The sequence below is a fragment of the Phyllobates terribilis genome, unplaced genomic scaffold (genome assembly GCF_046119375.1).
Source record: "Phyllobates terribilis strain yellow unplaced genomic scaffold, ASM4611937v1 Scaffold_12__6_contigs__length_324123572, whole genome shotgun sequence".
Lineage (NCBI taxonomy): Eukaryota > Metazoa > Chordata > Amphibia > Anura > Dendrobatidae > Phyllobates > Phyllobates terribilis.
Window position 1 is genome coordinate 298,806,981 of NW_027362772.1, and position 15,343 is coordinate 298,822,323.

Below are 15,343 nucleotides of genomic sequence, written 5' to 3' on the forward strand. Positions count from 1 at the left end.
TAGAGCCTGTAGCCGACCGCGAAGTCGGCCCAGTTCTCCATGAACCCAAACCCTTCTGCCTTGCACCAACTCTTTAGCCACTTATTCACCTCCCTAACTTCCCGTTGGCGCTCCTGTGTGGCTCGCGGGATTGGTAGTTTTTCTGAGAAAACTACCTTGGAGGTCCTTGCCCTAAGCTTCCTACCTAGGTCCCTGAAATCATTTTTAAGGACCCTCCATCTACCACTCACTTTGTCATTGGTGCCGATGTGGACCATGACCACTGGGTCTTCGCCAGCCCCACCCAGTAACCTGTCAACCCGACCCGCGATGTGCCGGACTCGAGCGCCAGGGAGACAGCACACCGTTCGGCGATCCCGGTCTTTGTGACAGATTGCCCTGTCTGTCCCCCTAATAATAGAGTCACCCACTACCAGAACCTGTCTTGCCTGCCCTACACTTCCCCCCTCCCCCTCATTACTGGAGCATACACTCCCCCGGCGGTCAGAGGATCTGTCGTGCTCCAATAATGCCGGTTCTGAACCAGCCTTCCTATACTTCTTCCCTCTATCCCTCCTAACTGTTATCCAGCTCCCTGCCTGTTCAGCCTGCACTTCCCCTCTATGGTCCACCCCCAGTATTGACCCATTGAGTGTCTGCTCGGTGAGCAGCAAACTCCGTTCCATGTTGTCGATGCTCCTCAGTACCGCTATCTGAGCCCTTAGATCCAGAATTTGGGCTTCCAAGTGCATGATATGCTCACATCTCTCGCAGCAGTATGGATCCTCGAGCGGTTGCTCACGGAATGCATACATTGCGCAAGATGTACACTGCACGGCTCCCGCCAAAATGGACGTCATTCTAAATATGGGGATACAGGCAGTATATATATACAAGTACAAAACACAATTATTTATATATAGGTGTATGGACGGGGATCTATTAGGGATGTGCAAGTGTATCAATTAGATATCGGCGGGGGATCAGTTAAGTATGGACGGGGGATCAATTAAGTATCAAGTATGGACGGGGGAATCAGATAAGTAGGTCAGGTGGATTAATTAAGTAAAAAGTAAAGTAAAGAAAGAATGAAATACAGTCAGCAATTCAGTCCTAAGTCCTCCTTTCCAAACTCCCTGAATCCAAAGTCACTGAAAAACAAGTCACACACTTACTTTCGTTCGCACTTACGCTCCGGACACACGCAGCTCGTTCACACTCGCAAACTAAGAGATTTAAAGAGGTTTTTTTTTTTTTTTTTTTTTTCTTCCTTTTCCAGCAATGTACTCTTCACCTCAATGCACTTCCAAAGGACTTGATGTCCAACCAGCTGCCCCTTATAACCCTTATTCTATAGGAGACCGAGAATTATTGGCTATTAAGCTGGCACTGGAGGAGTGGCGTTACCTGCTCGAGGGGGCTCTTCACCCGGTAATAATTTACACGGACCACAAGAACTTGGCTTACCTCCAGAGCGCCCAGAGACTTAACCCGCGCCAAGCCCGGTGGTCCTTGCTTTTCGCCCGCTTTGATTTCATTCTTCATTTTCGCCCGGCAGACAAAAACATCAAAGCTGATGCCTTGTCCCGATCCTTTCTGGTCTCTGATCTAGAGGAGGAGCCTAAGCACATCATTGACCCCGCCAGAGTAATGTAGGTGGCCCCCGTGAATCTAAATCGTCTTCCTCCCGGTAAGACGTTCGTAACAGTACCTGACCGTGAGAAGGTCCTACACTGGGTTCACTCGTCTAAGCTAGCTGGCCACGCTGGTCAGAAAAAGACCCTCCAACTTATTACCCGGAATTACTGGCGGCCTACCCTGCACAAGGACGTAATAGACTTTGTTTCAGCCTGTGTGTCCTGCGCCCGCAACAAGGTTCCGAGACACCTGCCAGCCGGTCGCCTCCTTCCTCTTCCTGTACCTGCTGCCCGTGGCAGCATATAGCTATGGACTTTATAATGGATCTCCCTGTCTCTGCTGGTTGTATGGTCATTTGGGTGGTCGCTGACCGCTTTTCCAAGATGGCTCACTTCATTCCCCTGCCGGGTCTCCCGTCTGCATCTGAGTTAGCTAAAGACTTTATCCATCATGTTTTCCGTCTTCATGGTCTACCTCTCCACATTGTATCCGACCGAGGGGTTCAATTCACCTCTCGCTTTTGGCGAGCCATGTGTAAATTGCTGGGGGTCACCTTGGACTTTTCTCCTGCCTATCACCCACAGTCCAATGGCCAAGTAGAGCGGATCAACCAAATTTTAACCAGTTTTCTCCGGCACTTTGTTAATGCTCACCATTCTGACTGGGTGGATCTTTTACCGTGGGCCGAATTTTCCTACAATAATCACGAGAGCGAATCTTCCTCCAAATCCCCGTTTTTTGTAGTCTTCGGTCAGCATCCTTGGATCCCGTTTCCCATCTCCACCTCGGTGGACAATCCGGCTGCGGAATCTCTCGTTAACGAATTTTCCTCCATTTGGGAAAGTACCAGATCCGCACTTCTTCGGTCATCCGAGCGGATGAAATAACAGGCTGACAAAAGACGTCTGGATCCACCACAATTCCACCCTGGAGATAAAGTCTGGCTCTCGTCCAAATATGTCCGGCTCAAGATTCCTTCCTACAAGTTAGGGCCTCGGTTCATCGGCCCACTGGAGGTTATCAAACAAATCAACCCGGTGGCCTATAAATTGAAACTCCCGGCCAACATGCGGATTCCTAGCTCTTTCCATGCATCTCTACTCAAACCCGTGGTACTTAACTCTTTTTCCAAGTCTACAGGTACGCCTCCTGCTCCGGTTTCCGCTGAAAACGAGTTTGAGGTAGAGAACATTCTGGCCACCAAAAGGGTAAGAGGAAAGACCTTTTTTATAGTAGATTGAAAGGGGTTAGGTCCTGAGGAGAGAACGTGGGAGCCCCGGGAGAACATCCATGCCCCTCTTATCCTTGATAAATTTCTCTCTGGCCTAAAAAGGGGGGACCTAAAGGGAGGGGGGTACTGTAGCGTCGGCGTCCATGCCTCCTGCTAGGCAGGGATGCCGTTCCCCTCACCTCTCTGCTCCGTGCCCGGCGTCTTCCTCCCGCTCTGCTGGCAGCACGCGCTGCTTCCCGGCCACTGTGCTTATGGCGCGCGTGCTCCCCCTCTCTTAAAGGGGCGCGCGTGCCGTCCTAAGGAGTCCCCGGCCAACAGCCGGAGGATCTCACCGTATATAAGGCACCTCCTCCAAAATGGAGGTGCCCGAGCAATGTTGTTGCAAAGCCTATCAACTCTGCTTCAGCCCTCAGGTCCCATTACCAGTTACCTGCCAGTCACCTGCCAGATTCCTGCCTGATACCTGCCTGATATCTGCCTACCTGCTTGCAATCCTGTGGTCCGACAGTCTGCCTACCAGCACCTGCCAGTCTGTCTATGGATCAGTCCGCCTGCGGCCCAGGAAGTACCTGCCAGATACCTGCCTGATACCTGCCTGTCTGCCCAGAGACTCTCACCCGCTCACCTGGGAGCGTTCACCTGCTACCTGCCTGCTAGCCTACCTGGAGGCTCAGCCGTCACTTGCTGTGACCACCTGCCTGTCCAGAGACTCTTACTCGCTCACCTGGGAGCGCTCACCAGCTACCTGCCTGCTAGCCTACCTGGAGGCTCAGCCGTCACTTGCTGTGACCACCTGCCTGTCCAGAGACTCTTACTCGCTCACCTGGGAGCGCTCACCTGCTACCTGCCTGCTAGCCTACCTGGAGGCTCAGCCATCACTTGCTGTGACCACCTGCCTGTCCAGAGACTCTTACTCGCTCACCTGGGAGCGCTCACCTGCTACCTGCCTGCTAGCCTACCTGGAGGCTTAGCCGTCACTTGCTGTGACCACCTGCCTGTCCAGAGACTCTTACTCGCTCACCTGGGAGCGCTCACCTGCTACCTGCCTGCTAGCCTACCTGGAGGCTCTGCCGTCACTTGCCGTGACCACCTGCTTGTCTAGAGACTGTCCCCGTCACTTGCTGTGACCGTCCTGCCCTTCTACCCAGAGACTGTCCCTGTCTCTTGCCGAGACTAACTGCCCGCCTTCCCTGGGAGCCACACGCTTCCTTACAGGGACTTCCCCTTTGTATAGTTGCTCAGAGATTCCACCTCCCAGACCCGTTACATTCGCTACTAGAATTTCTAAGCAAAAGTCAAGATGCATTCAAAAATTATCTTAGGAAGGTCACAAAGTTGCTGAAACCTGGAGGACACCTCATAATTGTGGGGATTTTAGATGCAACATATATTACAATTGGGAAAGACAAGTTCCATATTCTCAAATATGATGAGGATTTTGCCAGAAAAGCTCTAGTTGAAGAAGGTTTTGTTATTGATAACTGTACGGTTAGAAAGAGAACGAATGTGAGTGACCTCATGGACTACAAGGGCATGCTATTCATTGCAGCTCACAAAGAGAAGTAGAAACTTATAAATTAGGTCTTAATGCCAAGAGATTCTATGTAAAGCTTTAAAGTTAAATAATTATAAAATGCCGACACAAACCTATAAATGTATAAAAATATAACTGCTTAGCCTTTAGTATAAGAGGTGCTGTTTATGATGTATACCAGGAGACATATAATTAATATGATTAAAACACCAATTCACTGCGGGATTCAGACAGGCACCGATGATTTACTGTTCCAAAGATGTCACAGAGGTGCAAAATACAGATGAACATCCATGAGGGGCGTGGATGCCTAATATTCTAAGTGCATGCAAAGTGTGTATAAGGTAACAGTCAAAAGATTATGTGTAATGCAATATTCTGGCTAACAGCTTGTTCACTGATTTTAATTGATGTTCTGTTTTTCATCAGCTTTATATGAATAATGAAATAAAGCGAATTATAACATAATTAAATGTTTGTGTCCTTTACTTAGGTAAAAATATTTGTCCCTTAAGATTCAACTTCTAAAGTTTTAATGAATTTGATTTATGAGTAATAATTGTATTTAGTTGGATGTACCATGTGAAAGTAACTGCATCTAAGCAGGGCCATATTAACCTATAGACGGCCCCTGGGCTTTTATATATTTGGCCCCCTCCCAGCACTTTTTTTCTTCCTTCTACAGCTTTTAGCAATGCTGATCTCTTTTCTCACAGCACATTTGTTGTTCTTTTTCTTTTCTCTTTGAAATCCTGAATTTTTGCTATCATTTGTTGTTTGTAAACATTTAAAAAAGATAATGGTGTTGGTTGATCTTAATGATCCATGGGAACGGTCAAGCATGTGCAATCAAGGTCAAGACTAGACTGTTTTGGTTTTGTTTCTTTGGGGGGTAAATTTTATTTTTACTGGGGTATCTTAATTTCCCTCAGGAGTTTTGCAAGGCTTAAAAGTCTCCTCACATTGGCATGCCAGGCTTGGTATGTCACACTCCACAAGGATAATGAAAAATGAAACAGGAAAAAATATTGAACACATAAAGAAAGAGAGGTGCAAAAAGCAATGGAAAGTCATGACACCAGATGAAATCTATCAGTAATTGAGAAAGCATTCCTTCCACTAAGTGAAAAATAATATTAACTGGTTTAACTAATGGCCTATAAAAAGGTGTCTCATTACCAGGGTGCCAATCAAGAAATATCTCATGATGAGTGTGAAGACCCGGGGTCTTCCATGGGAGTAACGCTACTCAGAAAACACAGGATGAGGGTAAAACAGCATGGCAATACTTTATTGAACCACAAAGCGGACAATAAACACACAGGACAATCCCAGCAAATACCCTAGATGGTCCAGCATTACACAGCCTCACCCTTCCTTCTCCTCCAGCCTGGGATAGAACAGCTGCGACTTTGGAGACTTCCAGGGCCGACTACCTCACCCAGTGGCCCCCCGCTTCTGGCGGGCCCCCACAGAGAGAAGGTAGAGGCAAGCTTAGGAAGCTAGCAGTCCATCGAGGTACAAGGCCAGGAGACCCAAGGGTCACACCCTGGCATCTCCGAGAGTTTCCATGGGGCCAGGCGACCGGTGGGTCCCTCCTGGCAACTCCAAATGTCTCCATGGGTTCTAGGCGACCGGTGGGTCCCTCCTAGCAACCCCAAAACAACATATCCATGGGGCCAGGTGACTTCTTCATCCTCTCCTGGTCTCCCCAAAATGCATCCATGTCTCTCTGATGGTTAATGAAGAAGATACGAATCTTTCCAGTCAGGGCCGATACCCTTAGGCTAGAATCAAATAGAATTCAAATCTGTGTCCCTTTGGGTAATGCCATGCAATCCATCTACTGTCCTGAAGGATGTCTCTCATTCTCCTTCTAAAGTCTTTCTGATGTTCCTTGATTCTCTATCCCAAGTCTCTGCAACAGAAGCACATGTCCTTTCTGCTTCTCTTGGCTCAAGTCTGACTGCTATACACTTAATCCCATGTGGTTATTCATTTTAAACCCATCGGATAACAGAGACTCTGGTTTAAATTAAAAATTAATATTTTTATTCATGATTCATATTAAAAATAAAAAACAGGAAAAGGCTATGTGCCCACGTTGCAGAAATGCTCCGGATTTTTCCTGAGCGTTCCTGCATCTCCCTGGCAGAAAAAAATGCATGCGAATTGTACATGCATTTTTTCTGCCAGGGACAAGCGGATGTGAAGCGTTCTTCACATGCATTTCCGCATGCGCATTGACAAGCGCTTTTCAAACGATTTTAGCATCACTTGGAAAGTGCTTGTCAACTTGGTCACACTATATAAATCCATGCAACCGGCTTGGATTTATATAGTGTGACCGAAAGAATGGTTAAAAATAAAAAAATAAATCTATACTTACCTTCCGGTGGCCCCCGCAGTCTTGCTTCACTCCATCCTGGCTACTGGCAGATCGCGGTACACTGAAGGACCTGCTGTCACATGACTATGACGTCAGTGCAGGTCCTACAGTCCACCACGATCTGCCGGCAAGGGAGGACGAGCGCAGCGGGAGCCGTCAGAAGGTAAACATAACATTTATTTTTTATTTTATTCTTTTTTTCACAGGTTGTATGGTACCCAGGTCCGGAGGAGAGTCTCCTGTCCTCTAGACCCGGGTACCATCTGCACATTGAAATGCGTGGAATGCGCAGCTACATATGCAGTATGCAGAAAAAAATGTTTACAAATATGCCAAGTGCCATGGGATAGTTAATATGCCTATTTAAAATTGCGACAAACTGACCATATTAACAGCATTTACCTCTCAGTACCCCTACGCCGTTTCGCTGTTAAGCTTCTTCAGGGGGTGTGTCTTTCCACTGAGGGGCTTGGGTATATATAAAGCCATCTAGCCAATTGCATTGATCAATGTATGAGAAAGAAAGTAAAGAAAAAAATAGAAGATGTCTAGTGATAGGCCAGGCGTCCGAAGGGCTGTCTATAAGGTGCTATCCCATTAATTATGTGCCAGCCGTGAGGTGCTTTGATGGCGCATCGTGCACGTGTATAGTACACCTGTTTGCAAAAGGGACTTCCGGGTAGTGGCAGTGGAATGCATGTGTGGAACGCACATGGTCCACATGAGGCGCACCCCCGGAAGTCAGTAGGTGATGCCACACGCGCGTGCGCACAGCTCCCATGGGCCGCACGCCGCTATGCAGTAAACAGACACTGTGGGGTAAAGCCTATCTATACAGAGCAGTGGAACGCATGTGTGGAACGCATGCGGACCACATAGGGCGCAACCCAAGAAGTCCATCGCCACTTCATGGACCATAAACCTATAGGATGTGGCACGCATATTAAAAGATGACAAAGGAACAGAGGGAATGGGGGAGGAGGAAGGAGGGGAAATAAACCAAAAATAAAAGGGAAGAAAAACACACACAAAGGAATGGAAATAGATGCTGTGGAGGGCACCCATTGTCATAGGTGAAATATGAAAAAATAAAAATGAAAAGAAAAAGAAAGAAAAAGAAAAAGAAAAATCATGTGTATGTGAGAATATGTGAAAATATATTATTAATAAAGTGAAATATATAAATGCACAAAAAATGATATATGTGTATAAAAAAAAATAAATAAATAAAAAAATAAAATAATAAAAAATTATATGAGAAATATAATGTGTGCTGAGATATGATATAATCAAAAAAAAATGCTGAAGATAAAAATAAAAAAACTGTTAATTGTGCAAAGGTTTTGTGCAGCATAATCACGGAGAATGAGGTAAAGAGCCTACTATTCTGCAAGTGTTAACCATCGTATATAAAATACATGTTCTTCCCAAAGGGGACCCCCCAGCTCACTCCTAAAATTGCATATTATAAATAATTCACTTGTTGAAGAAACACAGCAAGTCAAAATTTATAGTCCATGCTTATCATTAATGCATAATTCCAATCCAATATTTTTTAATTAAATTGTCCATCACCATGGATTTCCGTGGGGAGTACCACGAATTTCAAAGATATCCCACATGTTTCAAATTGCAAGAATTTCACTTGTTAAAGAGACTCAGTGCCATCCATAATTATAGTCCATGCATGTCATTAGTAGACAGTTCCAAGCTAATGTTTCTTGATTCTAATTGTCCATCGTCATGGATCTCCGCGGAAGGCACCACGAGCACCATCCCCTTCGAAAAAAGGAACCAATCAAATCACCAGACTCCACCCAGAGTAGCTAAGGCAAAAGGTAAGTAAATAGTAGATGTGAGTAAGTCTTTAATCTATGGTATAAAAGTACAAATCAATTAGTGATACATAATAGTTTGCAAAGAGGACTACTCATCCTTTACAGTACCCATGATACACAAGTGTGAAAATAGGGGAGAAGGTGGGGGGGAACAAGAAGAGGGAGATTGAACCTAAAACACACTGAAAAGCTGGTTGCAGCATAATACTCGGCTGTCATCTGAACGGCCTCACAGACATCAGAGAAATTTTTGCTGGGGTTAAAAAAGGAAAATTAAAAGGGTATTCAAAATACCATATTAAATAAACACATTAAAAATTAATTTGGATATTTTGGTGAAAGTTCTCAACAATAATAATCTCAACATAAAATTGACGTATCACCATGGTAGAGAGCTGGACTTTTTGGATCTCAAAATCGATATTTCTGATGAAGGACGTGTCATTATGGACATATATCGCAAGTCTACGGCCACTAACTCACAGCTACATGCAGAATTGTCTCTTTGCAAACTATTATGTATTACTAATTGATTTGTAGTTTTGATTTGAGTTTGCCAAAAATTCTTCTCACATCATTAATATATTTGAATAGCTTGGTTCACATTGGGTATGGGCAAACAGTTCAGTGACTAAAAGAAATGAGCAAATCATTCTCCAGGCATTTCCTGCTCTGAAGATGCTCCATTCTTACAAATCAAGTCAATACCAAGGTTCAAGAGACACCCAGAAGATGTTGGGCAACTTTTTAAGCATTTTGCCATCGTTTTTGCTTAAAAATTTGCTAGTGGTTTCTTTATTGTTGGATGAAGTTCAAGAAAATATCATCTTGAAAAAGCCAGTAAAAAGATGCCCCCAAAAATGCTGTAAAAAAGACTCAGGAAATGATCAAAAAACATTAAAAAAGACACTTCAGGAAAAAAACTCCCTGGTTTCCTGAAGCGTCTTCCTTTGAAAAATGTCACCGTTTGTCCGGCTGAGAAAAATATTGTTTGCACATACTCTAAAAGCGACTTGTTTATAGAAAGATCATACAGTTTCCTCGTGAATGTATAATCCCATGACTCTATATGTTAAGATGAGGTCTCATCACCTGATAATTCTTACAAGCTTTGCAAATTATATAAATACCTCAAGAGCCAGTGTAGAGAGAAACAACTTATCCGTGACACAAGATTACACAATGGATTCCTGTAACTGCAAGATCTACCATGAAGATGGCTTTGATGCCAGACAAAGTTTAAAAGATTATTTTTCAGATAAACCTGAAATGAGTTTTAGAGAGGATTCCATAATATTTCCCATGGAAAATCTTGTAAAAACTTTCACAGAGGGTATGTATCTTATTAATCTTTCTACATTGAATTAGTTTTAAACATTTTTAAATAATACAAATTTGTAAAAAAAAATGTTAATAGTTTGAGTGAACAGAAGGAGAAAGCACCCTACCGAGGGAGCAGAACAAAACTCCGGTCTTGAGTATGATGAAAGTGTAAGGTCTCTGGAATTAATAATGGAATTGTTTTCCCATCTATAATTTCAAGAACCCTGGAAAATATATTGAGGGTGAAAAAATCTAAAATTACAACAGTAGGCGCATTTTACAAATCTAATGTAAGGATACACAAACACAGAATGTTTCACAAAATCCACATCTACGTTGGCAAGAGAACTTGCATGAGAAGCAGATTCACAATAAGCTTGTAGTGTAAATGCAGCTTTACAGCTAGATTAAACCACAGATTGCTGCTGATAAACTCCTTCACGACATTTGACGTACCTATACGTCATGGTCACATAGGGGTTCCTGACCGATGACATATAGGTACATCATGACGATCGTGCATGGCACAGGAGTGATCACCACTGGGAGTTTAGCATTTACAGCCAGGTCCGCTCCGGTTGTTTAAACCCCTAAATGCTGCAATCGATATCAAACGCAACATTTAGGAGCGTGGAAAGGGAGGGCGCTCCCTCTCCCATCTGATCGGTGACCCCACAATGTGATCGTGAGGGCCTGATCATCGTCATGGCAACCCGAGGATGTCATGAAGACCCCTGCGTCTGCCAGCTATGGCAAGTCTGTTAGATCATGCTGAGAGCAAGGTCTAAGAGGCTTCTGTCAAAGGTTTAAAGCATTGTAATGCATTAGACCAACAATCAGAGTGATAAAAGTTAAGTCCCATGAAGGGACTTAGTAAAAAAGTTTAAAAAAATTAAAAATATTTTTCTAAAAAATCACAAAATAAAAAAAATGAAAAAATAATATATCCATGAATACGTATTTTTTTGGAAAAACAAAAATAAACAGAAAAAGTACACATATTTAGTATCTCCACATCTGTAAAGACCTGATCTATAAAATTGTCACACTAGTTAACCACTTCAGTGAACACCTTAAAAAATAAAATTAAAAAAGGAGTTAAAAAAACTATGCTTTTTCATCATACCCACCCAAAAAAAGTAGAATAAAACGGGATGAAAACGACAAAAGTAAATAAAAATGGTAAAACTGAAAAAAACATCTTGTCCCTCAAAAACAAGTCACCATACAGCTCCATCTGTGGAAAAATAAAAAAAGCTGCAGATCTCAGAATACAGCGATGCAAAATCAGTTCCATTTTTCTATAAAATAGTTTTTATTGTGTAAAAGTGGCAAATCATAAAAAAAGAAATAAATGTAGTATCGTTGTAATTATACTGACCCGAAGAATAAAGCTGCCTTATCAGTTTTACCAAACGCGGAACGGCATAAAAAAAACTATCCCTGAATTGCTGGGCATTGTTTATTCTGCCACCCAAAAATCGGAATAGAAAGCGATCAAAAAATGTCATGTGCCCGAAAATGGTACTAATAAAAATGTCAACTCGTCCCGCAAAAAAACAAGTCATCATGTAACTCTGTAGGTAGAAATATAGAAAAATTATAGCTCTCAAAATATGGCAATGAAAAAAATTGCTTTTGCAAAAAATAAAAGCGTCCTTTAGTGTGTGACAGTAGCCAAACATAAAAAACTATATAAACCTGGTATCACGAGGAACGATGTAAAAAATAAAACCATTTCTTCGCTTGCTGTTGATTTGTGCATTCTGCTTCCCAAGCAAGGTTCGGTGAACATTTATCCTGAGCTCTACGTTGAGCGCTTACACCGGGGTTTCAGTGTAAATCTTTGAAATACATGATTCAGGTGGAACCTCTGGCAGAACATTCCCTTTAATGAGGCAGATGGAGGCACTGTGGACACTGTCTGGCCTATAATTCAGTGGTATTCGTCTTTTTAAGCCTGCGGACTGGCCAGTTTTTTGCGTTTCTGAAATAAAGGACACGGCTGAACAGAGGGTAGACGGAGTCTCCACTCAGGTCCATCATCTATTAATGGAAATATAGAGGGCTTCCATGTTACTGGAAGCACAAAGACTCTGAAAAAGTGAAATGGCTTCTCGTCCCCAAAAAGAAATTCAGCGAATTCTGCACTTCCAAATGCAAATGTCCCCCTCCCTTCTGAGCCCCAGTGTGCCTAAACAACATTTAGCATTCACATGTTTGGCATTTCCGTAGCGATGCAAGCCTGCATAATTTATAGGTGTGAGTCTCCAGAAGCACGAGCTGGGCATAATGTACTGGCTACTACAATGTACTAGGCACTACAACGTATGGGCACTATAATGGCAGATTTGCAATTTTCACTCTGCAATATTCACTCCTGATTGTTTCTGAAAAATACTCATGGAGTTAAATCATCACTACACCTGTAGATAAATTCCTAAAGGGGTGTTATTTCCCAAATGGGGTCACTTGAAGGGGGATTCTGCTCTACCAGCACTTTGGTGTTCTGTGTATGGAGTCTGAATACTGTTTTTTAAAAAAAATCTGTGCTCCAGGAGGCAAATAGAGCTCAAGTTATTTTTGTACTCCAAAAGTCAATTCATATCTTCCGCCAACCTTATTTTAAAATATTATTCTATTGCAAATTAAATTTCAGCTGTCAGTAAAAAGGTCTACTTCAGATCAAAATTCTTAATCATTGTGTTTTTGTGAAAGGACACAGCAAGGCTATGATCACATCACATTTGGGTCAGAGGTATAATCGGGAGAATCCCATTAGTACAGCTCTGCGTTTACCTCCATGAATGCCTCTGATTTTCCTTATATTTACATACTGTAAATTACTCATTGACCACAATTTAGAGTATACCAATTGAAGGGATTCACGCTCTCAGGTCGGCATTAGACTTCACACAGGCACCAGATTCTTGTGTCCAGACAATGTGAGGTTTATTGAACTCCATAAATTTTTAAAGCTCTTTAAAAGAATATAGCCTTTTCCCGGCACATATGAAATAGCAAAAATCACAGTTCTTTTTCCAATGAAAGCAAAGCAATAACAGGGTCTCACACAGATAACAATTGAGGTGCTGCTCACATTCATTGGTGACTCAGACATGGCTGAGCTAGTCTCAGTTCAGTCACACAAAATGGCTGTTGTCCATGGCAACCAGTGATACCTGCAGCATGTTGCACACAACCCATGCAGTCTCCTCTCAGAGAGATTCTGACTTTTCTCTCTGCAGGTCCAACACAGCCAACTCTACCCAGCTCCCACCAGCTGACTGCCCAACAAATGAACATGGGGCCTAGCTGTAGAAATACCTAGCCAAGTGCACGTAATCAGGACCTCCAGTACTAAGTTTTAACACTGTCCTAACTTGCTTTTCTACATACCCTCCCCCTCTACCCAAAGCCAAGGAATGGGCACTATCTGTGCAGTTTTCCACTCTTTCATATGCAGTTAATAAAAATTGGCTGAAAGAGATTATTACATTGTTTTGGATCCTATTGAGTGAATGCGGGCTTATGGATACTTTTAGTATATGTATACTACTGAAGCTCCCAGGGCATGCATCATACATAGCCATCCAAACATAGTGTGAAGACAGCTTTCAAAACTAAAATGCAATGCATCAATCTTGGTTAAATTTAAGCTTTTTCCAAAAACTGAAAACCAGTAGTCCAGTGCTACAATCACATTCTTCATGTTTCCATTTATTTCAGTGACCAATTTGAGGACAAAGGTGAAAAAGTGAGAAGAGCCCTTAGACATGTTGTGAAATGTGACTTCGAGAAAGAAAATATCGTAGAGCCAATAGATCTCCCACCAGCAGATTGCATCATCATTGGTACGCTCCTAGAATTTCTAAGCAAAAATCAAGATGTATTCAAAAATTATCTTAGGAAGGTCACAAAGTTGCTGAAACTTGGAGGACACCTCATAATTTTGGGGATTTTAGATGCAACATATGTCATAATTGGGAAAGATAAGTTTCATGTTCTCAATTATGATGAGGATTTTGCCAGGAAAGCTCTAGTTGAAGAAGGTTTTGTTATTGTTACCTGTAAGGTTAAGAAGAGAATGGCTGTGAGTGACCTCACTGATTATAAGGGCGTGCTATTCATTACAGCTCACAAAGAGAAGTAGAAACTTATAGATGAGGTCTGTATGTCAAGAGTTTCTATGTATAGCTTTAAAGTTGAATAATCATAAAATACCTACACAAACATATATATGTATAAAAATATAACTGCTTAGCGTTTAGTAAAAGAGGTGCTGTTTAGGATGTATTCAAGGAGAAATATAATTTCTATGACTAAAACACCAAAGCAGACAGGCAGGAATTTTGTTTACTGTACCAAAGATGTCGCATGTATTCAAAATTGCAAAATACAGATGAACATCCATGAGGGGCGTGGAAGCCTAATATTCTAAAGGCACATAAAGCAAAAGTCAAAAGATTAAGTAGTGCAATATGCGAGCTAACAGATTGTTCATTGATTTTAATTGCTGATCTGTTTTCCATCTGCTTTATACGAATAATGAAATAAAGAGATCATATCATAGTTGTTTGTGTTATTTACTAAAGCAAGATTTTTGTGCTTACTGGTAAAGTTTTCCAGAATTTGATTTATGAGTAATAATTATATTGAGTTGGATGTACCATGTGAAAGCAGACAGTTTTGCTCATGGAGGTGTAACAAGGGAAGAGACAGCATAATAATATTAATAATAATTATAATGATGATGATGAAGAAAAGAGAATGGAATTGTCTTTTGGGAAGTAAATACAATAAAAATGTGTTGCCCTCTATAAGAGTTGCCACTTTATTTACTTTTCTATGGGACAGCAAGTTGGTCTGGTGATATCTTCATTAAAGGAGATCAACAAATTTATATTTTTTTTATTTTATTTGATTATCTCGTATCTTTATTTTACACAGCACTTTACAATCTCAGTATGCCTTTGGAGTGTGGAAGGAAACCTAGAGAACCAGGAGGAATCCCACACATACATAGGAAAGAACATACAAGCTCCTTGCAGATGCTGTCCTTGGTGGGACTTTAACTCAAGACCCCAGTAGCGCAATGCTGCAGTACTAACCACTGTGCCAAGTATCACCATACCAAGTATCACAGCCACACAAAGTCAATATCAACAGTGCCTAAATAATATATACAGTTTTAAAGTAAGGAAGGGGTTAATGTCTTCAAGCCTGCCAAATATTACCCAATGTGGAAGCTTTCATAGAATACTAGAACAAAGAACTGATGAAGGGCATGACTAAGTTGGGTGGACTAAGCAGTATCTTTTACTTATTATGCAGCTATTTTCTAATTTATGCAGAGAATGCGTATATTCGTGAAGGTTATAAATTAATAGTTCTCTCAAACAAGGTTTGGA

General features: G+C 42.2%; 1 protein-coding gene and 1 long non-coding RNA gene across 2 annotated transcripts in view; one reads left to right on the top strand and one right to left on the bottom strand.

Moving 5' to 3' along the window:
• LOC141172743 (indolethylamine N-methyltransferase-like) overlaps positions 1-14,694 on the top strand; it is a 52,884-nt gene extending 38,190 nt beyond the window's left edge. Inside the window, exon 3 of the mRNA XM_073657215.1 lies at positions 13,662-14,694. Coding sequence (XP_073513316.1) covers positions 13,662-14,085 — 424 coding nt within the window. The 3' untranslated portion in view covers positions 14,086-14,694. The remainder of the gene's footprint in view (positions 1-13,661) is intronic.
• LOC141172744 (uncharacterized) overlaps positions 13,627-15,343 on the bottom strand; it is a 107,572-nt gene continuing 105,855 nt past the window's right edge. The window contains exon 2 of the long non-coding RNA XR_012252529.1: positions 13,627-14,000. This is a non-coding gene — a long non-coding RNA (uncharacterized lncRNA). The remainder of the gene's footprint in view (positions 14,001-15,343) is intronic.